Source organism: Ctenopharyngodon idella, chromosome 16 (genome assembly GCF_019924925.1).
Source record: "Ctenopharyngodon idella isolate HZGC_01 chromosome 16, HZGC01, whole genome shotgun sequence".
Lineage (NCBI taxonomy): Eukaryota > Metazoa > Chordata > Actinopteri > Cypriniformes > Xenocyprididae > Ctenopharyngodon > Ctenopharyngodon idella.
In genome coordinates this window covers 27,259,590-27,285,613 of record NC_067235.1, presented here as the reverse complement: position 1 = coordinate 27,285,613, position 26,024 = coordinate 27,259,590, and the positions used below count along the sequence as shown (strand labels likewise).

Genomic DNA, 26,024 nt, shown 5'->3' with positions numbered 1-26,024 from the left:
AACGAGCGATTAAAGGTACAGCTGTGATACGGCTGTCACGGCCACAGCGCACTGAACGCCCACTCTCCACCCGAACCTGATGAAACAAAGCGGCAGGCAGAGGAATACAGAGATGAGTCATATGCCTGATATGCCCGGTCGAGGATCAGGATCAAGACCTGATTGTCTGGCTTAAAGCCTCAGCAACATGTATTCCTTTAGACAGTATGTTCACTTACAGACTGGATGTACTGATCTGTGCAGTTGGTTAAACTTTGAGAGTTTAAAGTTAGTCTTGCACAGTCAGATTTCTGACTAACAGTAAAATATATATATATATATATATATATATATATATATATATATGTTGCTGCACAAATAGCATATATCAAAAACCCATAGCAGATCTATACAGGTGGAGCTGGGGAAGGTGGAGGGTTTTAGAGGAACTCTGAACTGTGCTGCAAACTGCTATAGTGAATGTAACCAGCCATTTAAATGTGTGAGCAACAAGCTCATTGGCTGCAGAAGTGACATGGACCAATCAGCTTGTGCCAGTAGTTAAAGGATTAGTTCACTTTCAAATGAAAATTAGCCCAAGCTTTACTCACCCTCAAGCCATCCTAGGTGTATTTGACTTTCTTCTTTCTGATGAACATAATCGAAGAAATATTAATAAATATCCAGACGCATCTGAGCTTTATAATAGCAGTATGAGCTGAAGAACAAGCTTCCATCCATATCCATCCATCATTAACGTGTACTCCACAAAGCTCCGGGGGGTTAATAAAGGCCTTCTGAAGCGAAGCGTTTGTATAAAAAATATCCATATTTAAACAAGTTATGAAGTCAAATATCTAGTTTCCGCTAGAATGCCATTCTTTAAGTTGAATAGGGAAGGTGTAGGACATACAGCGTAAACTTTTTGAAGAATATGGAAGGCGGTCTGGCGGAAGCACTTGCAAGGCGAGCATTTGTGTTTATAAAGCATATACATTTTTTTTTTTTTTTTTAGAAAATGACTGATCGTTTTCACTAGATAAGACTCTTATTCCTCGTCTGGTATCGTTTAAAGCCCTTTCAAGCTGCACTGAAACTGTAATTTTGACCTTCAACCGTTTGGGGTCCGTTGAAAATCCTGGAATGTTTTCATCAAAAACCTTAATTTCTTTTCGACTAAAGAAAGACATAAACATCTTGGATGACATGGGGGTGAGTAAATTATCAGGAAATTTTAATTTGAAAGTGAACTAATCCTTTAACTCCCTCGGGTCGGCGGTCACGCCGGCGATACCACCTCGGTTTTTTTCTTACCAGTGTGAAAGAGACTCAAAATACTCCGTCAATGTTGCACATATAATTAGGAGTTATACACCATTAAAATTTTTTGGAATATCTTCTTTTATTTGTGTACACTCAATGATGTTGAACCCAACAAAATGATGTGATACAAAATACAGTGTAATGACACTTTTTCCATTAATATGTTTATGAACAACTGAAAAAAGCACCAATGTCAGGGCATGTCAAAACTTCTCCAGGGCCCCGAAAATCCTCAGACCCCAGAGGGTTAATGCTGTAATTATCATCAGCCTGCGCCATCTAGAGTTTCATGACTGAACTATGTATAAATATAAAGCAGATATATCCATTTGCTGTTGAGGATTATAAAGTGCAAAGACTGAAAAAACTATTAAAAAAACAACATTAAATTGTTAAAGACTTCTGTTCTGGGAGTCCAGACCCCCTGTGTAAGTTATCCTTCAAATTAGTCATCATCATTATCAACAAAAACAACAACTTTAAATGCATTTTGAGTATGTTTAGATCTTGGAGCTAAATCAGGATGACTCAATTAAAGCACCAACTCCAGTGAAAGTGGGTCAATTTAAAGAACTTTCTCTACAAGACTGGAACTGTTGCAAGCTCTCCACCGCCAAAATATCAATTAATTTATCCATTGGAAGCCAGAAACCTGCTGAGCTGAATACTAATGTAGCCCACAGGGGGAGGGACACAAAGGCACAGACCCAGACCTCCTAGAGCATGAGGATCACAGTAGCTGGAAAGCACTGCTGGAGCCAACAACGATTAATACTGAGCTGCATTCACTTTGCAGGTGTCTATTTGATTGCAGAATCTAAAGGTGGATTCTCCTTAGAGATTTTAAGTAGAGCATCTCTTATTCAAAACCTGCTCTTTAATCGGGTCCCTGCACCTGCGCCAAGCGTGGCGTCTTCTGCAAGTCATCAAGCACAAACTCAGGAAAGTACTACAACTTATAGGACTAATTATAAATAAATCTTCACTGGCAAACTTACAGATGGGGACCGCTGAGATCATGTGCATCTAAACTGTATCAAATTTTTTTGTAGTTGTTGTTATTTGATACTACTATCAATGTCATCAATGAAATCAGTGCCAAAAATGTTTATTAACAATGAATGTTAATGAACAAAGTCAATCAAGAAACATTTCGTCAACGGTAATGAAAAAAAAAAAATGAGCATGTGGCGTTAATTTGTTTTTATTAAAACATTTTAATATATTTTTTAAAATTAAAATTTGTTCTTCAATTGAATGTTTGAATTTTTAATTAAAATAAAACCATTTCAAATTACATTTTAATTAAATGCATGTAATTATTAATATTGAAATTAATTTTTATGACAATAAAACTTTTTATTATTATTTTAGAAGAGAATAGGATTTCACAACAGTTTTCACACATACATATGATGTTCGAATGATTGGTTTGATTTCGCACATTCTTGTTAAATAAAATTTAAACATTTTAATTTCCTGTCTCTCCTCCAAAATTTTCTGTCCCCCTACTGTCCTAACTAAATAAATAAAAATTAAAAAATTGTCAACTAAAATTCTAGGCCATACTGGTAAAACTGTCTGATCATGGCCAGAAGAGCCAAAGGCAGCAGGAGGCAAAAAGGTGCTCATTATCTCTGTGTCTAATTATGTCTTGCTCTTTGCTGAGCTAAACGCTCACAGGATTCGAAATGCTGTTCGGTTTGGGTTTGAGACCTCCTTAAGTGATCACTGTAATTCTGAGGTCAATACAGCGCTCTGTGCAAACACTGGGGTGTTGACAGAGTTGTAACAATTATAGATCACAACACCCAACGGTTGTGTGCTATCGAGGATTTTCTCATGGATACTCTTGTACAGTGGATGGTAGGGTTGGGGAAGCTAAATTAAATTCAAATCTCACCAAGCTACATGCTAATCATAATTTACAGTAGTTCAACTACAGTCAAGCTACAAACAAAAGTTCTCATGAGGGTGATATCTTTTTATGTATTTGGTTCAGGTACATTGGTTAATTTACATGATCTGCTTGAACACACATACTCACTGAAATTAATCAGACTTTTCAATGCTACATGCTGTACTAAAAGAGCGAGGCCCCACCTTGACATCTGACATTTTTTTTTAGACAAGGATCTGTGCAAAATTTTATGGACAATATACAAAAACTCAATTCTAGTTTGCGCTCTTCACAGTTTTTTGCAATGTCAGAATTCAAGGGTTAGTTCACCCAAAAATGAAAATTCTGTCATTAATTACTCACCCTCATGTTATTCCAAACCCGTAAGACTTTCAATCATCTTCGGAACACAAATTAAGATATTTTTTGATAAAATCCGATGGCTCAGTGAGGCCTTCATTGCCAGCAAGAAAATTAACACTTTTATATGCCCAGAAAGCTATTAAAGACATATTTAAAACAGTTCATGTTACTACAGTGGTTCAACCTTAATGTTATAAAGTGATGTGAGTACTTTTTGTGCGCCAAAAAAAACTACTTTATTCAACAATATCAAGTGATGGGCGATTTCAAAACACTGCTCCAAGCTTTACAAATCTTTTGTTTTGAATCAATGGTTCGGAGCATGTATCAAACTACCAAAGTCATGTGATTTCAGTAAACGAGGCTTTGTTATGTCATAAGGGTTTCGAAATTTTAGTGGTTCACCACTGGGGCGTGACTTTGGCAGTGTTTTGAAATCGCCTATCACTAGATATTAAACAAAATAACGACTTTATTCAACAATATCTAGCGATGGGCGATTTCAAAACACTGCTTCATGAAGCTTTGAAGCTTTACGAATCTTTTGTTTCAAATCAGTGGTTCGGCGCGTGTATCAAACTGCCAAAGTCACATGATTTCAGTAAACGAGGCTTTGTTACGTCATAAATGTTTCGAAATTTCAATGGTTCACCACTGGGGGGCGTGACTTTGGCAGTTTGATACACGCTCCAAACCACTGATTCGAAACAAAAGATTCGTAAAGCTTTGAAGCTTCATGAAGCAGTGTTTTGAAATCTTACGGGTGTGGAACGACATGAGGGTGAGTAATTAATGACAGAATTGTCATTTTTGGGTGAACTAACCCTTTCATTCCTGTCCATGTAGGAATAATTTATCAGCATATTTTGCTAAAATTTACACAGTTCACTAAGGGATGTTTTGTAAAGCTTGTCTGCATTAGCAACAGTAACCAAGAGGGGCGGAGCTTTGTGAATCTTAGTAAGCTTTGTCAATCAACCACTGTCAACTGAATAATCAGGTGTAAATATGATGAAAGCCATATTTGCTGTGCTGGTTAAAGCTACAATACCGTTCAAAAGATTTTTTTTTGTTGTTGTTATTCAACAAAGGCGCATTAAATAGATCAAAAGTGACAGCGAAGACATTTATAATGGTTCTGTTTCAAATAATTGCTGTCCTTTTTAACTTTTTATTCATCAAAGAATCCTTTGAAGAAACTTAAAAGATTCTTGAGCTCCGAATCAGCATATTTGAATTGTTTCTAAGGATCATGTGACAATGAAGACTGGAGTAAACTGAAAATTCAGATTACATTTTTAAATATATAAAAATAGAAAATAATTATTTTAAATTGTAATAACATTTCTCAGTATTACTGTTTTAACTGTATTTTTGATCGAATAAATGCAGGCTTGGTGAACATAAGAAAGTTTCAAAAACATTAAAAAAATCTTTAAAAAAAACAACAACTTTTGAATGGTAGCTGCATGATCTTTTGAACCCAACTGAATGAGAATGAACAGAAATGAGTAGAATGAGTAGTAAGTAATAAAATGTTCCTCTCTGCCACACATCTATCATTGTGACCACTATCCTGCAAATAGGATGTTCCTGGAATGACACTATAATTGCATCTCTTACTATAGTACTATAACTATAACTACAGTAGCCACAACTGCAGCAAACAACAAGTGATTTGCTGGTCAGTTTCTGGTGTTGTGGAAGATCTTTGCTATGTACTTCTGACACTGGTTATCGAGGCTATCGAGAGAATAGAAAAGGGGCTTCACATCGCATACTTTATACTGTTCATAAAGACAGCATTCGAGCCGCTCCTGTAAGCTGTTGTATGAACAAGACGATTTGAGAGTCACACGTGTTAGTAAATACAGCTGACAATCCCTGTCTAACACTGACTGAGTGAATGTAGCCTGTCAAAACTAAACTCACTATCTATCTTTCGGTCAATCTCTAAACATCTTTTTTTCCCTGTTTGACTGGAGGAAGCACAAGCAGCTAATCCTCACGACATTTGTCATTATCCGTGACAATATTCCGCCTCACTCCAGTCAAGACATATCAGTCAAGCGGAACATGATAAAGTGTCTGATAACACAGTCAAAGTAAAGAGACAGCATTGATATGGCCACAACACCAACTAGAATTACAAAAAAATGGATTCTTCGCTAACGCAGCTCTCTGAACCTTTGAGCAGTGGGGTGTTTGAAAGCTTTGTTTTTTTGACATGTGGAAAAGTGTGCACAGTAGGAGGACGTGGGGTAAGCGGTTAATACTTGACAGCAAACTGGAATGCCATTTAAAAAGTGAAAATGAGAGTTAACAAGCACAGCATGAACATGATGTGCTGAAATGCACTGTAAATTTTTGCTGATCATATTTAAATGCTGATAAAATGAGGGAATCACTTTCTTTCACTCTCTTCACCTCACACAAACCTTGAACTTTCATTGTAACAGTGTGATAACGAGCATTACTTGTAATCCATCACTATAACAAACAGCTGTTTGTAGAAACAAATACATTATCTGATTAATCAGTGATGGTATTGTGAAGAACACAATACGAGTGGTACAATGTGTTCAGTTCAATTGGCAAGATTATTAAAGCCATCTTTCGAGTTTGGATTATCCTTAAAGGGGAAAACAACAACATTCTTACATTCATGTCATGGAAAAGTCGATAACTTGTAATGAATGTCTCGGTTTGCTTTCGTGATAAGAGCAAAACAATGGAGAAGGCTGACTGGAGCGGTATCTCAGCTAGAGTCCCTGTGTTTCAGTGTTTTCTGCTATTGATCTTATACTGTTGCGTTTTATTCAGCTCGCTAACTTCTGAGCTGTGAGAAATCAGCCAATTTTTGGTGAACAGGCACCACAAAACAGGTCGATTAATAACTGTAATCATAAAATACCAGGGGTTTACAGAAGATAGCTAAAAATGTAATTTATCAGTACACTGCAGTCCTATAAAAGAAGTAAAAGAATGAAATAGTGACCGTTAGACCCATCAGAAGTTAAACCTATATATCACATGAAGTAGCAAATAAAAAAAACATCCACATATATTTACAGTCTGAATGCAGAAAAAAAATAGCTTTATTTTTTTTTTGTATAGAATCTCCAAATTAAGTATAGTACAGTATATATTACAAAAACAGCAAGTTTAAACAAGTTTTGTAAATCTTGTTTTATATTTACAAGTATGAAATATATAAAGCTAAGGACCTAAGCTTTTTGAAATATGAAATGAATGCATCCCACATCACAAATATCAGGTTTGTGTGCTATCAGGATGAAGAATTGCAATTAGAGTTTAAAATGTTACCTATAGAAATATATATATATATATATATATATATATATATATATATATATATATATGTATCGATCTGGCATAACATTATAGATATATTAGGCAGCAAGTGAACATTTTGTCCTCAAAGTTGATGTGTTAGAAGCAGGAAAAATGGGCAAGCGTAAGGATTTGAGCGAGTTTGACAAGGCCAAATTGTGATGGCTAGACGACTGGGTCAGAGCATCTCCAAAACTGCAGCTCTTGTGGGGTGTTCCTGGTCTGCAGTGGTCAGTATCTATTAAAAGTGGTCCAAGGAAGGAAAAGTGGTGAACTAGCGACTGGGTCATGGACATGATGCAAGTGGGGAGCGAAGGCTGGCCTGTGTGGTCCGATCCAACAGATGAGCTACTGTAACTCAAATTGCTCAAGAAGTTAATGCTGGTTCTGATAGAAAGGTGTAAGAATACACAGTGTATTGCAGTTTGTTGTGTATGGGGCTGCATAGCCGCAGACCAGTCAGGGTGCCCATGCTGACCCCTGTCCACCGCCGAAAGCGGCAACAGTGGGCACGTGAGAACTGGACCATGGAGCAATGGAAGAAGGTAGCCTGGTCTGGTGCGTGTGCGTCGTTTACCTGGGGAACACATGGCACCAGGATGCACTATGGGAAGAAGGTAAGCCAGTGGAGGCAGTGTGATGCTTTGGGCAATGTTCTGCTGGGAAACCTTGGGTCCTGCCATCCATATGGAGGTTACTTTGACACGTACCACCTACCTAAGCATTGTTGCAGACCATGTACACCATGTTCAGGAATGGTTTGAGGAGCACAACAATGAGTTTGAGGTATTGACTTGGCCTCCAAATTCCCCAGATCTCAATCCATTCGAGCATCTGTGGGATGTGCTGAACAAACAACTCCGATCCATGGAGGCCACACCACGCAACTTACAGGACTTAAAGGATCTGCTGCTAACATCTTGGTGCCAGATACCACCCAGCACACCTTCAGGGGTCTAGTGGAGTCCATGCCTCGATGGGTCAGGGCTGTTTTGGCAGCAAAAGGGGGACCAACACAATATTAGGAAGGTTGTCAAAATGTTATGCCTGATCGGTGTATATACACACAAACAAACAAACAAACACACACACACACACACACACACACACACACACACACACTTCTATAGGTAACATTGTAAACTCTAATTGCAATTCTTCATCCTGTTTGCTACGTGTGTGTGTGTGTGTGTATATATATATATATATATATATATATATATATACACACACACACACACACACACACACACACATATACTGTCTCTAAACAGTCAGGAAAAATATTTTATATCAGTGAATAAATAAGCATAATTTGTCAAAATTAATGAACTTGGACTAATGAAATTTCTCTGTTGTGAGAATTTCTTTGAATTGCAATTCAGTAAAACTTCTCATCCAATCCAATTCAACATCCTGTCTGCCATTTTAATTTCTTAAATTCTGAATTTTGCACAACCTTCACAAAGCATTTTATTGTATTTGTTGTTGAGTGTGGAGCTCTCACAATATGAAGTTGCATCACAGGCAGATCTTAAAAGTACAGAAATTGATCTATATGGCTCTTGACAGATAACATCTGTGAGTGTGCGTGTCTGCTTTACTGTTATCTTACAGTGTTTTCCTGTGCAGCCAAGAGCAGCTCTTCATAATAAAGAAGTTGATCTACTTCAAAGCAATCACTGGGCTTCTCCACCAGCTGGATCAGAGTCTGTTTGATGCTTTCCTCACTCTCCTGCCTCTGTCTGGCCTGCTTCAGGTAGTCATAGACCTTCAGGAACACCTCCTCTCCTAGCCTCCGACACACCGACCTAAAAGACCAAATTAAATTTAGAATTAATATTAAAATAATCCAGTTCACATTTACAAAGGATATGCAAAGGTCTTGCAAATACATTCTTTCAAAATTGCTTTCTGGATTTTGTGTTCTACATATATCCTACAGCATTCAGTCTCTCAAGTCTGTGGGACAAGTGGATGCATCCAAGCGGGACCTCTTGTAAAAACGCCCCCTGACAGGTGTTGGGTATGTGAGCAGGCACCGTGAATCACTTCCTCGTCTCAATGTCAGTGTGATCTCTACTGGCACCTTTGGACCCCTCAGAACTGCCCCCCCCCCCCCCCCCCTCTCTCTCTCTCTCTCTCTCTCTCACACACACACACACACACACACACACACAATGCATAAGGTGAAATGTCAACAGCTGCCAGAACAAAAATAGATTGTCTTTCCTTTTCCTTCAAGCTGTGTTAAAAATAAGTAATGCCTTTGTGAATATGTCCATTTAGCGTGAGATTGAGATGTGTGAATGATTTATGAGTTGATGTAAGTGTTGGGCAGTTTTGGTAAAGATAGAAATGTCCATTTCTTTCTCAAAAAGATATAGTCTAGATCGAAGAGACAGTAGGATACTAATGGTCCCAGAGAATGAGCTCAACAGTGAAGCTTAGATAACAGAAGAAAAGGTAATTAATTCCATCTTGGTAATATCAGGAATTGTCATTCTTATGAGGAATAGAGCCACTGAAATCAGGTTTTCTCTGGTCTAAGGAACTAAATTGATTTGGACTTTCCAAGATAGGGAGCTTGACGCAAAGTGTGAAAAGCTTGGAGTAAATGATGGATTGCTGTCCACAGTAGCTCAGAGGTTTATCATCTGAGAGGGTTCAACCTTACAAGGTCTGGGTTAGTTTCACTCAGTACCCAAAAGCCAAAGTAATGTCATCAGGTAGAGGATGTAAAAAAGAATAAGGAATGAAAGAGACAGGTGGAAGAGATGAACGATATCCCCCCTAAAACACCCAATTAAAAGAAACACAAAGGCTCCAGTTGATGTAGTGCTTTTCTTTTTGTGGCAGTCCATCTGTAGCACATTTCTAAGTTGAAAGATAGATATGAACTACAGGGGCAGCATATCTTTAGTCCATGAGAACTAATGTGACCATCATTTTAAATGAATTCTTTTATGGTATCACTTTTCATTGTAGTCCCTTTGTAAAGTCAAGTACTGTACAAGCCATCTCAATCTATACTGCCTCTTAATAAATCTTGAACTTGAACTTGGTGTTATTGGTAAATCTCACAAAAGCAGTCTCCTGACAGTATAAAGAACTGTGACATTGACCAGGCTTTTCAAACCACCAAAAAATCTCTTAACAGGTTAATAAATCTGAAGTACAATGATATATCTCTCTTTTGGAGATGAACCAAGGGCATAACGTATGACAGATAAAATTATGAAAGCATAAAATATTTACACAAGATACAATGATCAGTTTGAGCAAACTATGTTAATGGATGAACCTACTGTAACCTTGAAATTTTGATATGCAGTAGCAAACAAATCTAACTTTAACTATCTATATAATGCACACTGAAAATACTAAAAATACTAAATACAGTTGGGTTCGTATGTTTTTGGTACATCAAAAACATACGATTTAAAAGTGAATTTAATTAAAAACAACAGTTTTATGATTGTGACAAATTTAAAGTAACTAAAAATGCTACAGCATGTACATGAATATACAAAATACTTTTCAATTCAACTTTTCACTCACACTGTTATGCTGACAATATCATTTGTAATGAAATGTATTAAATGAGAATGCAAAATAGAAGCATCTTCACTAGTGGTCACAGACTTTTGGACCCCACTGTGTTTTTTAAACGAGAAAACACCACCTACCATTCAAGGAATATGGGAACATAACAAATTTGCAGATTTTCAGGTCTGACGGGCTCAAAAAACATTCTTTATGAAAACAGGTCAACTCAAACTGTATAAATAAAAAGAATGAATGTTTCTCCTCATACCCATGAGAAGAAAAATGCTCCCTTGATGAAATATGACTTTCAATTTTTATCTGTATCACAACATACAGACATTTCCTATCACAGATAAAAACATTTTAATGGACAAGTCACCCCCTGTTGATTGGAATAGATTTTGAGAGCATATTTTTGACCAAAGTTTTGTTTTTGCCTTAACTTCAATGCCAAGGGCATGAGGTACAGACTCCAGCATTAGTGATATTATAAAAACAACAAGACTTTAAAACACACAAAAGCAAAACAGGACAAAGAAGAAGGGCATCATTAAAGAAATTAACTACTTTGAATGTAAGGCAGCCGTTATGAATTGATTATTCAAGAATGACAGTGTCTAGGGGAATGATGATTGAATATTAAAGAGTTCACAGAGTTCACTGTCTGATACGAGATCAGTGGTGACAGGTGAGATTATAGGAGAAGAACAGGATGGAGCAGGTAGGTGGAGGTACGTGTTAAATGTAAGTAGGGGGTGTTGAGAGGCATGTGCCATTGAATAAAGCGTAAGTGGATAATGACCAAAATGACGTTTGTGAGTCATTCTATGCAAGGAATGCATTTTAGCAGTTTTTAGTTCATATCTGGATATCTCTGCGTTCAAGATCTCAGAAAGCTGCTGTAAAGCAAGGAGCAGTTATTCAGGTAAGGCCCCGATATACTTCAAGCAAAATCGAAGAATGAACTGGTGTGATGTCATTTTGAACAAAATCAGGCCAAAAGGAAGTTCGTTTGGGAGTTTGAAACAGCTTGCCAAAGCGAACTTTCTGGAAAAATCTGCGCCGGCTGGTAAACACCCTCAAACTACCATTGGTCTGTGGTGATTACTTATAGGTAGGTGTGCACTGAGGCTCTGCCTTCTTTGAAGTGGAAATCTTCTCTGGTTTCTTCTGTTCAGTTAGTCGAGGTCAGACATCCGTGAGTAAAAACATGAACAGCCAGAACAGTATTTTTAGACCAATTTTCAACCTTCCCTTTCTGTCTAAAGTATCAGAAAAGATGGTCGCTACACAACTGCAGTGTCATTTGGATAAACACAATCTGTATGAGCGATTTCAGTCTGGTTTTCGTCCTCTCCACAGTACAAAGAAAGAGTAGCGTATGACCTGCTCCTTGCGTCTGATTCTGGTGCCCTCAGCCTCCTGGTCCTCTTGGATCTGAGTGCAGCTTTTGATACTATTTGCCATTCAGTACTCTTACAGTATCTGGTCTAACTGCTATCAGTATCACTGGTACTGTCTTTCAGTGGCTAACTTCATATCTCTTGGACAGGCAATTTATTAGCATTAATAAACACAAATTTTGCTCTGTCACTGTTTCCCATGGTGTACCTCAAGGATCAGTTCTTGGTCCACTTCTACAAACCCGATTCCAAAAAAGTTGGGACACTGTACAAATTGTGAATAAAAAAGGAATGCAATGATGTGGAAGTTTCAAATTTCAATATTTTATTCAGAATAGAACATAGATGACATGAAATGTTTAAACTGAGAAAATGTATAATTTTAAGGGAAAAATAAGTTGATTTTAAATTTCATGGCATCAACACATCTCAAAAAAGTTGGGACATGGCCATGTTTACTACTGTGTGGCATCCCCTCTTCTTTTTATAACAGTCTGCAAACGTCTGGGGACTGAGGAGACAAGTTGCTCAAGTTTAGGAATAGGAATGTTGTCCCATTCTTGTCTAATACAGGCTTCTAGTTGCTCAACTGTCTTAGGTCTTCTTTGTCGCATCTTCCTCTTTATGATGCGCCAAATGTTTTCTATGGGTGAAAGATATGGACTGCAGGCTGTCCATTTCCACTTCTGAACTGAGCGCTGATAACAACTTGGGTTGTCCTTGTCCTCTTTAGTCCGGATGACATGGCGTCCCAGTTTTCCAAAAAGAACTTTGAATTCAAAATTTGAATTTTGATTCGTCTGACCACAGAACAGTTTTCCACTTTACCACAGTCCATTTTAAATGAGCCTTGGCCCAGAGAAAACGCCTACGCTTCTGGATCATGTTTAGATATGGCTTCTTTTTTGACCTATAGAGTTTTAGCCGGCAACGGCGAATGGCACGGTGGATTATGTTCACCGACAATGTTTTCTGGAAGTATTCCTGAGCCCATGTTGTGATTTCCATTACAGTAGCATTCCTGTATGTGATGCAGTGCCGTCTAAGGGCCCGAAGATCACGGGCATCCAGTATGGTTTTCCAGCCTTGACCCTTACGCACAGAGATTGTTCCAGATTCTCTGAATCTTTGGATGATATTATGCACTGTAGATGATGATAACTTCAAACTCTTTGCAATTTTTCTCTGAGAAACTCCTTTCTGATATTGCTCCACTATTTTTCGCCGCAGCATTGGGGGAATTGGTGATCCTCTGCCCATCTTGACTTCTGAGAGACACTGCCACTCTGAGAGGCTCTTTTTATACCCAATCATGTTGCCAATTGACCTAATAAGTTGCAAATTGGTCCACCAGCTGTTCCTTATATGTACATTTAACTTTTCCAGCCTCTTATTGCTACCTGTCCCAAACTTTTTTGGAATGTGTAGCTCTCATGAAATCCAAAATGAACCAATATTTGGTATGACATTTCAAAATTTCTCACTTTTAACATTTGATATGTTATCTATATTCTATTGTGAATAAAATATAAGTTTATGAGATTTGTAAATTATTGCATTCCTTTTTTATTCACAATTTGTACAGTGTCCCAACTTTTTTGGAATCGGGTTTGTATTTCTAATCTATATGCTTCCTCTTTGTCAGATCATCAAACAATGGATGGCTCACAACTTCTTAAAACTTAATACTGACAAAACAGAAAACCTGTTTTTTCCACTTTCGCAACATTGTCCATATACGACTTTTGCAAAATCTTAAAAATGCTGAAACTGTTATCCATGCTTTTTTATAACCTTGCATCTGGACTATTGTAACCCTTTGTTTTATAGCCTACCCACTAAACCCCTGAATTGCTTGCAACTCAGCTGCTCATGCCCTTATATTTAACAAAAAACAGCTCACATCACTCCCATCCTTCATCAGCTGCACTGGCTCCCTATTGTGTATTGCATACAGTTTAAAATACTTGTCCTAGTTTTTAAGGCTTGCCATGGTTTAGCACCTTCATATCTTACAGAATTAATGCACTCTTATGTTCCCGCCCCTACTCTTAGATCAAGTTCTAAGAATTTGCTTGTACTACCCAAGTTCAAACTATCGTTTCCTCACTTCTGTTATTTTCGTTGTATGTTTGTTTTGATATTGAGGAAAGCGGGCAGCACATATTCATCTAAACGCCACTCTCAGCAGTTCAAACTTCTTTTTACTCCCAAGGCAAAAAATGGAAAAAATTGTCGCAAGTACATCTGGGCCTGTAGGGTGACTCACAATGACCAGATATTTTCACATTTTCTGTATTTATCGTGAGGGGAATTATGTGGAATGTTCTAATTCATCCCAAAACTCACTGAAGCTCTTGTTCCTGAATTAAAGCAAATCCTCACAGGCAACAATCAGTGGCCATCCAGTCTTTAGGGAGGAACAGCTTCCAATTAATGTCACTGGTGCAGATTCCGTGTGGGTCTGGTAATGACATAACACATCTGTGCACTCATTTTTCTGAGTCAGACTGGTAAAAAGACAAAAATCTTAGACCCAATAGCCTAAAAAGGATCACTACAGTCATCACAGAGAGAAAGTGACACGGAGTTAGAGAAATACTAAACTATTTAGCATGTGAATAGTAGATTTAACAATGATGAACTGATAGGGTGAGGATTATTTCATTGCTCTAATTAGAATATGGATAGGATTTCCAGGGCTATTATACAAAATGGGTGACAGTGTTGATATTGACAACTATAAACAAAACTAATAAAAATGTTTGTTAATTGAAATGAAGCTGAAATTAAATATAAATATTACATGAAAAACTTAAAATTAGAAATGTTGCCTCGACAACTAACTGAAATAAAATAAGATTAAGTATGAAAGAGTAAAACTAAAACTGAAATGAAAAATAAATGAAAGTTAAATAGGAATATTAAAAATAAAATTTAAATGAATACTGAAAATATACATATAATATCTAATTCACATTTTTATAAATACTATAATAGTATATACTGTAAATAATAATAGAATAACACTGGTAAATGATTACTTTAACAATGTGCCAATTCTTACTATTTTTGTAGCGAAATCTACAAAAATTCAGCCACCGTTTAACAGCTGATAAAAAGGAAACATTAATAAATTTTAGATATATCAGAATTCAGTTTTCTTTCTATGAAGCACCTTTTTAAGATCTTGAACAGAAATCAAATGAAACTGTAAAAGTGTTACATAGTACCCGTTACATTTCTAAAGACACAAAGTATCAAATTTCAATAAAAACAAATTAATATAATGTTTAAAATAGTACAGAAATTTATTTTAAACCAGGTCATAGAATGATCCTCCACTTTGGCCTTGCCAAACTAAACTATTACACAACCAACCATGCTGTTTTTTCAGAAGGAACCCTGTTGTCCCTACTTCTCATTAGTTCTGTTATTGCTGTCTTAACATGATATATAACAGGTCACCTGAGAATGTCAAGTGTATTTGGGAAAAGTTATGCCTCGAGGCTGACACCAGTCATACCTTCAGTCATATCATACAGGTGTCAGGCCTGATGAGCAGCAGACAGCTGCTGATGCTGAGGAATGGCAGGGCTGCGGTGGCATCAGCGGGGAGAGACAGCGGGCTTCAGTGAGCGCAATCCTCCAGCCTGCTCAATCCTCTACAGTAATGGGGATGGGATATGAGCATGTGCGGTCTGGGATTAAATCGACTGTCCCCCCCCCTGCCCACTTCAGCGTGAGGTAATTGCTGTCTCCTTCTCTCCACGCTCCCCTGGAGTTTCACTGTGACTCTGGAAGTTTGAGCACTCCAGCATGGTGAAATGGAAAGAGCTAATTATTTTACTTTATGAACTGCATGGAATATGCGAATGAGTTCATTTACAGTGATTTTAAAGTGGCCCATCATGAGGAGGTTACAGCATTGTCAAACACTGTCTTAATGAAAGTAAAAAAAGCAAGAAAGGTCATTGTTGAAGCCTCAATCTGATACACTACTGCACAAAGGTTTGGGGTTGGTAAGATAAGGGTGTATTTGTTTGATCAAAAATAAAAACAGTAACATTTTGAAATAGTATTACAATTTAAAATAAAATTGTTCTATTTTAATATATCTTAAAATGTAATTTATCCCTGTGATGGCAAAACTGAATTTTCAATCAATCAATCAATCAAATCACTAATCAACCAATCAATCCATCCATCCATCCATCCATCATAAACAATCCATCCAATCTATCTATCTATTAAAAATTAATGTATATAAATTACATAAATTAATGTAAAAATAATGATTTGGAATAAAAAAAAATCCATATTTAACACATTATGAAGTTAAATATCTACCTTCCGCCAGACCGCCATCCGTAGAAAGAGTAATTGACGCGACGCCAGTTTACACTTTTTCCGTAACTTGTATACGGAAGGTGGTCTGGTGGAAGTTAGATATTTTACTTCATAAAAATATGGATTTTTTTTTTTTTTTTTTTTTTTACACAAACGCATCACTTCGCTTCAGAAGGCCTTTATTAACCCCCCGGAGCCGTGTGGAGTACACGTTTATGATGGATGGATGTGGATGGAAGCACTTTCTTCAGCTCATACACGTGACCCCTGTTCACTGCTATAATAAAGCTCGGATGCGTCAGGATATTTATTAAAATATCTCAGATTGTGTTCATCAGAAAGAAGAAAGTCATATACACCTAGGATGGCTTGAGGGTGAGTAAAGCTTGGGCTAATTTTCATTTGAAAGTGAACTAACCCTTTAACTGTCAAATGAAAAAGTTAACTGGATAGCTTTTGTTTATATTCCTAATTTTCTAAGAGGTGTAGTGAATGACCCAAAATTCAAAAAAGTAATAAAGTGCATGCATACTTCAAAACTGTTGCACATAAAAACAGAGTTGTACTGTGACATAACTAAATTGAGAGGCATTATAAACACGTCCTTTCTTTGTGAAGGACAACGCTAAATATGCTAGTCATAAAGTTTAAGGCATGGCAATCAGACCCCTCTGTTATTATGACTCATGACTTTGTCAAGAAGCCAAGAATAAAGACAATTACAGTTGAGAGACCTTTGAGATCACAACGACAAGCCCTCTTCAACACTGTTGTCTCATAAGTCAATTTCAGACAGCGCTTTCATATAAGAGAGGCGTTCCTTTCCAAGTCGACAAACTCGCTGCAGACTCACATACACACACATGCCCACTCATAGTCCATTTCCAGCTGATTAGTGGTGGTAATCAAGGCTGGGCTGCAATCAGCCCCCACTCCCAGCATGATAAACAGCCCTACGCCTGCCCATTCGCTTCCTGGCAACCTACAGGCTCTTTCTTTCGCAATCACCACTGTCGATCCTTCCACAGAGAGCTCCCCAAACCCTGGGAACCTCCTCAACAACAAAAGCATAATGTCTTACATGCATCTACAGCTGTTACGTCGTCAGCTCAGATGTTTTTCAGCGAAACCGGTTCTCTACGCTTACTCTGATGAAAGAGAACCTATATCTCTGTGAATGCATGCTGCCTGCTGCAGCTTTGATCAGCTATTTCGGAGAGGCGTAATGAGCTGAAGTCAACAAAAGAAGTCCTGCGTAATGATCAACAGAAGACGCAATACCGTACATTCAAAAGTTTCAGAGACCTCAAGTCACGCAGAGATGAACTAGGTGAAGGATGAGTAGTGTTATCGTCATCAAACGATCACATCAAACAACCTCTACTGGAGAAGATGCTTTTGTTTTCTGACATACCCTTGAGTGCTGTCCTCAAGTTATTCCCCAAATGCACATACAGAAGTGTATAATGTACTGAAATCTAAAGAGCAGAATGAAAGAGTTCTATCTGTCAGAAGGGCCAACTCAAGATGATTCAGACTTCTCAGAGGAAGAGCATGCTGGACTTCTGATGGGGGCTTGGGTTCAAATCTCACTGCTACAAGTGGCTTTTAGAGGAAATGGTTTTCCTTTAAATAAAATCAGAATGAGTTGATACAGGCATGCATCTGTAAGGGCATACAGTAAAAGAGCCCAGAATAAGATTAAAAGCATCCATTGCTTTCAAGGTCAAGATTTTGACATGAAAATTTACAGAAATGAAATTATTCACACATGCTGTGACAGCCTAATAGTTAGTTTACAACTCTGATGACATCTGGTGATACTTGGTAGACCAGTGTTGTTATTAACTAAAACTAAAACTAATTAAAACAGTTTTTTTTAATGGAATTTAAGATTCAATAAAATATAAATATTAGATGAAAAACAAACTGTAAATAAAATTAGAAATGTTGCCTTGGCAACTAACTAAAATTAGTACTAAAAATCACTAAAATTACTAAAACTAAAACTGAAATAAATATATTTTAAACCTAAATTGAAATAAAAAAACAAAATAAAAATAAAAAATGAAAATATAAAAATTCTAAATATTAATAAATACTACAAAATAATACAAAAATAACAGGATTCTTCAGTTGAGGCTTTTGACCAATGTTGTTATAGTTAATTAAAACTAAAACTATTTAAAATTGTTTTTATTAATGGAAATAAAGATTAAATAAAATATAAATATTAGATGAAAAACGTAAACTGTACAGAAATTAACTGAAATAAAATAAGTACTAAAATTACTACAACAAAACGTAAATAAATATAAATTTAAAAAAAAAACTAAGAAAAATTATAAAAGCACTTAAAATTACTAGAACTTATATAAAAAATGAAAATATAAAAATAAAAGCTTATTCAAAATATTAATAAATACAACAAAACTAAATAATACTAAAATAACACTGCTTTTGACTACATTAACTCTTGAAAAATGAAACCTATCAAGCTACATGTTTCATCTGCACAGCAAGTTAGCGAGCAGTCAAAATAACTTTAATTTTACAAAAATAAAAGGAAATGGACAATTGGTAATGACACCTAATAAATCTACACAGTTTATAATGGAAAGATCTTTCTGATCATCAAACTGTCACTTCTCTACCCTGCAGTCATGCATTCTCTTGTCACTTTCTTTTCCATTATAATCACATAAAAATATGTTTGTAAAACGTCAGGTGATCTCTAAATTATTTAGTGTGATGGAAATGGAAGCAGGGGACAACAATTCTTTGTCATAAAAATTACAAATTGTACACAAAAATAAAATACATCCAATACATATTTTTCTTTTCTTTTCTAATTTCTCATAAAACGTTCTAAGTTCCCTTATTTTAACATTTTTAAACATTTATTATTGAGGGGAAGTTTAAAAAAGTTTGCCCAAAATGAAATTCTGACAAATTTACCTTTTAGCATTCTTTTATTTATTAGTCTTTTAAATGTTCTTTAAAGGGTTAGTTCACCCAAAAATGAAAATAATGTAATTTATTACTCACCTTCTACACCTGTAAGACCTTCGTTCATCTTCGGAACACAAATTAAGATATCTTTGATGAAATCCGATGGCTCAGTGAGGCCTGCATTGCCAGCAAGATCATTTATACTTTCAGTGCCTAGAAATGTAAAGACATATTTAAAACAGTTCATGTGACTACAGTGGTTCAACCCTAATATTATAAAGTGCCGAGAATACTTTTTGTGCACAAAAAAAACAAAATTTTTAAACAATATCTAGCGATGGGCGATTTCAAAACACTGCTTCGAAGCTTTACTAATCTTTTGTTTCGAATCAGTGGTTCGGAGTGCCAAAGTCATGTGATTTCAGTAAACGAGGCTTCGTTTACGTGATCCGAACCACTGATTTGAAACAAAAGATTCATACAGCTTCGAAGCAGTGTTTTGAAATCGGCTGTCATTATTTTGTTTTTTTGGTGCACAAAGTATTCTCGTCGCTTTATAATATTAAGGTTGAACCACTGTAGTCACATGAACTGTTTTAAATATGTCTTTAGTAGCTTTCTGGATCTTGAGAGATTCAGTGACATTGCTGGCAATGGAGGCCTCACTGAGCCATCAGATTTCATCAAAAATATCTTAATTTGTGTTCTGAAGATGAACGAAGGTCTTACAGGTGTAGAACGACATGAGGGTAAGTAATTACTGACAGAATTTTCATTTTTGGGTGAACTAACCATTTAAAATAAGTAAAGAAACAGAATAAAACAAGCTTAACACTATTACAATCTATGCTTCAAAATAAAAAATAAAAAAATGATAAAAACTTCAAATTCATCCTAGACGATAGAAAAGTTTCCCTATTTGAAGAATCACCCATATTATTATTTTTCACCTTCACTTGAAAAGTAACTGAACTGAAAAAAAAACAACTTACAAAGTAAGATAATTTTACTTGTTCAGCACTTAGTATCAGTAACAACTGCAAATACCTGAGAATTAATTCACTCCGAATGAGAGAAATGGGAGCTGCATCTGGAAGAATAAGACTGTAGCGTCACCGCACAGCTGACGAGAGGCTGCGTAGGGAAAATGCAGCTGCTGTAAATTGCTACCTGTGCTCTCCTTCTCCCTCCTCCTCATCTTTACGCTCTTATGAGACTTGCAGAGAGGGAGCTGACAGCCTCTAATTCCTGCCCTCACAGGAAGAGCGCTTCTGTTATTAATATCTTCAGCCCACACTCAGTAGGGGAGCCACAGGCTCGGCCTGCCGTCAGAAGAGGTTCTGCAGTCATGCTGAAAGGAAGACATAGGACTCTACCGAGCTAATACTGGAGTATGGTGTGCTATGGAACGGTACTGCACACTATAGAATGTACAGAGTAGTATGGTTTGGTTTGGAATGCAACGGTACAGTATGGTATGCAATAGAAAGGTATGGCAAAGTTAGGGCAGGGGTTTTCAAACTGGGGTCCGGAAACATACAATGAAAAGAAAAGATAATAACAATAAATTAAAGTTAATAAGTACGAATTTAAAGAATTATCAATTTTATTTTTTTTGATTGCCATAGCAATAGTGTCTTCAGTGTCACATGATCCTTCAGAAATCATTCTAATATACTGATTTGGTGCTCCAGAAACATTTCTTATTAATATCAATGTTGAAAACAGTTGCTTAATATTTTGATCTTTTTTTTCAGGATTCTTTGATTAACAGAAAGTTCAAAAGATTTGAAATAGACATCTAACACTGTAAATGTATTTACTTTCACTTTAAATCAATTGAATGCATCCATGCTATATCTAAAAGTATTAATTTCTTTCAAAAAAATAAAAATAAAAAATCTTACTGACCCCAAACTTTTGCAGGAAAGAATTTGCTGCTCTTGTGGAGATAATAACTACGGTGAAGAGAATAAAAAAAGCTCTGTGGAGAGAAAGATGTGTACAAACAATACAAGAAATGAGAAAATAAGCTGAATAAAATGACGAGAGAGAAAATGACAAATGGAGAAGCATCTGTGCACAATAACATGAAAGATAGTAAATTATCTGTATGTATCACAGATGACATTCCAAGCAGAAGCTCATATTAAAATGTACCTAGATAAATACACCACAGGGAGGAGTTACCAAGATTATTGGGTTACTAACACAGCAGGTGCAGATATTGATATGTACAACAGTGTACAGAAAGACCAATAAATATGCATTTCGGTGCTTTCAGACATTTGTTCACATTAGGAAATACTGTCCAGAGGCCCCTAAATTTAATTTTGAATTCATATATAATGCTCATATAATGTTCATACATGCTCATTTAACGCTTGAATTGAATCACACATGGAACAGTGATAAACAAAAAGGAAATATGTACCAGAAGCTGTCTTGGCAAGTCAATGTAATTTTAAGGAAATTGAAATAAAGGGAAATGGCAAAGCCATTAAACTGCTAAATGATCACTGCTAAAACAATCAAGAACCAATGCTGTGGTTTTAATGACATTTTTAAAAATGCATTTTAATTATCGGTGAGGCACTTTCTGATAAATCTATTCTACTAAGATAAATCATTGGAGGAGTTCAGCATTTTGGCTCATGCTGGTTTTTGCTCTGGGCCAAACATCTGCCTGGCCCTGTGAAGATCAGACTCAGGCTTTGGGGATAGAAGAGTGGCAGGATGGGGTTTTAGGAGCCTCTGGAGCAAGACAAGCAGATTCAAATATAGAACAGTGTCAGACAATATGCTGATTGCAGTAGCAGGTGGATCTGAAGTGGTCTTTAATGGGGCTTTTAAAGCAAAATGTCATTTCAACATTTTGGAACATTAAAGAAGATAACTTCAGAAATGTCCAAGTATTCTTTTTTATCGTTCATACAATAGAAGTCAATGGAAACCAAAAGTGTTTAGTTACCAACATTCTTCAAAATATAATCTTTTATATGCAAAAAAAACATCATACAGGTTTGAAATGACATGAGGGTGAGTAAATGATAGCAGAATTTTCATTTTGGTGAACTATCCTTTTAATGGGTATTTTATTAATATGAAAATATTCAATTATTTTTTAATTAAATGATACTCTAAATAAGAAACTACAACTGCCAGTAGGTGGTGGTAAATGTCTAAATGAGTAAATCATTGAGTCATTCATTCATTCGATTCGTTCAAACAGCTGATTCATTCAGGAATTATATATATATATGTATGTGTGAGAGTGTGTGTGTATGTATAAACACATACACAAACAAAGTAACTTACTAACTAAACATTTATCTAGGAAGAAACATAAAAAAATGTTTCTGATTATGTGGGTAAATGCAATTATTAGGTGAATAAAACTCATTGTGAGGTTCCTGGGGAATGAAAGAAACTCTTACAGGTAATGGCTTTGAACGAGTCAAGGATGACACACTCACTGTCTCATCCGCTCTATTCTGCCCTCAGCCATGGAGGTGTTCATGCTAGTCACTCCCAGAGAACCCAGCTGAGGCTTCTCTTCCTCTGCTTCAGCTCCTGAAACACACACAATACATATACACTATCAGGCAAAAGTTTGGACTGACTTCACTTGACTGAATTTATATGTTTCTAGACTTAGTAACGAAATCAAAATTTTTACAATGCAGTGTTTATTATAAATGATTTATCCATGCACATCATTATTTAAACAAAAAAAATCATATACACTCGTAATCTTCCACTACTCTTCATAACCTCCCCTCCCCCTCAAAACAACATTGGTTCTGTTTATGACATATGTCTCAGCGTCGGGTGGGGTATATCCTCCACAGCTGACTGCAAACTGACATTTAGATCTGCCTCCATTTAGTTTGCAACACCCAACTTCCTATGATCCAATCAATTCCCATGGACAAAGTCCCACCCTACATTGTTTCTCATTCCAGAAGCAGTTTTACTCAGATATACGTCGTAATAGAGAAGAAAAGACTATCGCAACAGTTCAAAATAATTTCACAAATATTTCAACTTCAAATAAATGCGGTACTTTTGAACTTTCTATTCATAAAAGTATGCTGAAAAATGGTATTTGGTTTCCACAAAAATATTAAGCAGCTTTTTTTGAATTGTTTTCAACATTGATAATTATACGAAATATTTCTGAAGGATCATGTGACACTGATGACTGGAGTAATGATATTGTAAATTCAGCCATCACAGGAATAAATTACATTTTTAAATATATTAAAGTAGAAAACAGCTATTTTAAATGTTATATTTCACAATATTACTGTTTTAACTGTATTTTTGTTCAAATAAATGCAGCCTCGGTGAGCATAAAATTTTTTACTTTTACCAATCCCAAATTTTGAACATTACTGTATGTATGTATATATAAAAATTGATTTGGGTTTCTAAAAAGTAAGGGGTCTAAATCTAAAAGGAAGCTGCCATATCGATTCAGTTTATCACACTGAGATAGTCATTACAGTCCTATGCTGTCTATGATGCAAGAAAGCAGAATATTAATATAATAAAAAAGAGAAAATCAAAAACACAGTGCATCTACTCCAGAGCAATAAATGTGTTTATCTGAACATATTTTTCAGGTTTATTGTAAATGTTTATGAGCAAATCTCTAATAAAAAGCCCATTTTTATGGCAGTATATCACAGAATTTACAACTTGTGTGACATCATAGCTATTAGAGAATAACAGAGGACAATGAGTACCAAGGGAAGTCATTTTACACAAGTACATAAAGCAAAAGGTTTGGTAAAGTTTTAGCTACACTTTTATGTAAGCCAGTTCTGAATGAAGCCAGAGATGTGAAAGTGGAGCTCAAGCAGAAAGCTGCATTTCTGAGCTGTCAGCCACAGTGACATGTGCGTTACGGTTCACCAAGCCAAACTAGATTGTGTGTGTGTTTGAAAAGTCGGCAGGTGATGACGAGGGGACACAGAAGTCATGTGTCAGAGCACCTTGTGCATTGTGTTGTGTACATCAAGTGTGTGTTTGTGTGTATAAATGTCACTGTTGGTCTTTTAGCAGCAGCATAATCATAACATGAATAGCACCACTTCCCTGTTACTGTATTTTACCTGTCATTAAAAGTACATATTAATCCATCTTTTGAAGTGCCATTTAGTCAGATAGTACGACCTGAAATCAAATCTACTGCTTCCCACTTTGAGTTTCAGCCAAAGAAAACTATTATTTTTCTCTCCCTTTTTTCCCTATTCATTCTTTTTCTATTGTCTGAGCAAATCTCAAACTCATTGTGTTGACAAGGTGGCTGGTGAAAGAAAGGAGATAAGCTTAGAAAAGGGTTTCTTCTCTTACTGAACCTAAGAGATCAACCTTGGGCTGATATTACCCATCATGCATTGTCCTAACACCACTATCATTTATCTAACTCTGCAGATAAGCTGAGTTTAGAAGTGAGGATTGTTGAACAGTGTTCTTTTTTTTTTTTGTAATATATGGCCTGATATGAGGATTTAGTAATTTATCTGGCTATTTTTTTGAATAATAGGCTTTGACAGACTAGACTATTGAGAAATAAAGAAATCACAATGCATATCAACACACTAGCAAACAAATGCTAACTCTGGGAGATAAATACAAATAGTGGCCATAGTTCACAGCGGCCACAAAAAGCATTTGTACGCCTAAGCCACACTTCGAAATGTATGAATGCAATTATATTTGATAACAATACCAAGTGGCATTTTTTTTTACGCAAGAAATTCACAAGCACACTTTTCAAACCAAACATTACACAAAAGTTTGTTAGGTTTTAATATGACACAAAAACCGATCAAGGTGTCAAAGTAATGCAAAAATAAAATAAAATAATAAAATAAAATACCTAAAATAAAATAAAAAATAATAAATAAATAAAATAAAAAATAATAAATAAAATAAAAATCTGTTTACTATGGGTTAATAAATTTGCACATTCAGTGTCTCATATCTGTCTAGAATGTACTTTTTAGAAAGAAAAAAAAAGAAATGAAAGACTAAAAGGGATTGATGTGGTTCAAGAGGGCAATTTTTATAAAGTATCTGAAACCTAAGAAGGTAAAATAAACCAGGGAAGGAACAGAGACTTGGACAAAAATACTTCAGTTCTATCGATGAGGAAATGCATAGAACTTATCTGATGTGGTCAGAGACTGTAAATAGCCTCATGTGAATGACCTAATCAATGTCGCCATGGCTTCAAGTAGCAGACAAACAGGCTTCCTGACATTCTCACTCCAGAGTCATCAGGAACAAGAGAAAATTCTCAATATCACACATTGAGAGGGGTGAAACTAGCAAATGGATCATTCACTCTACGTGTATGGAGCTAAATGAGCGTGTCTTCAGAAGAATGTATCATTTTCACAGGCCTGTGTCCTTCAGTAAGCAGTTTTGTGTCTGCTCACTGACCTCTCATGTAATTGGCCAGTCAGTATTGGAGAAAGATGCTATATATCTCATGTTGGTAATGGAGTGTACCTGCCAGTGGGGTTGTTTTGGTACACAGGCCTATCACTAATGTTTTATACATTTTCTTGTGTGGAATGACCAGGACCATAAGCTGTACTCACCATCTGAGTCACCATCCAGAACATTCTCCATGTGTCTGATCATGGCCTCCAGGTCACTGTCCTGTGACACACATGAAAGGGACAAGTTCAGGCTATGGTGTATGTAAGAGATTGCTTGAAACACACCATATGTTCCTTCTGACCTACTTACAGAGACATTATAATATTAGTGGAAATTATATTCTGTTTAGATCAAACCGTAATCGTGGCTAGACTCCCTAATGACAGTCTAGC

General features: G+C 36.2%; 1 protein-coding gene across 2 annotated transcripts in view; it reads right to left on the bottom strand.

Moving 5' to 3' along the window:
* Positions 1-8,160: 8,160 nt before the first annotated feature.
* The window catches only part of nek11 (NIMA-related kinase 11), a 70,642-nt gene continuing 52,778 nt past the window's right edge, over positions 8,161-26,024 (bottom strand). For both annotated transcript variants that reach the window (XM_051866440.1, XM_051866441.1), the window contains exons 14-16: positions 25,791-25,851; positions 22,650-22,746; positions 8,161-8,730 (exon numbers count right to left, since the gene is read on the bottom strand). In XM_051866440.1, the coding sequence (XP_051722400.1) occupies positions 8,526-8,730; positions 22,650-22,746; positions 25,791-25,851 (363 nt within the window). In that variant the 3' untranslated portion in view covers positions 8,161-8,525. The remainder of the gene's footprint in view (positions 8,731-22,649; positions 22,747-25,790; positions 25,852-26,024) is intronic.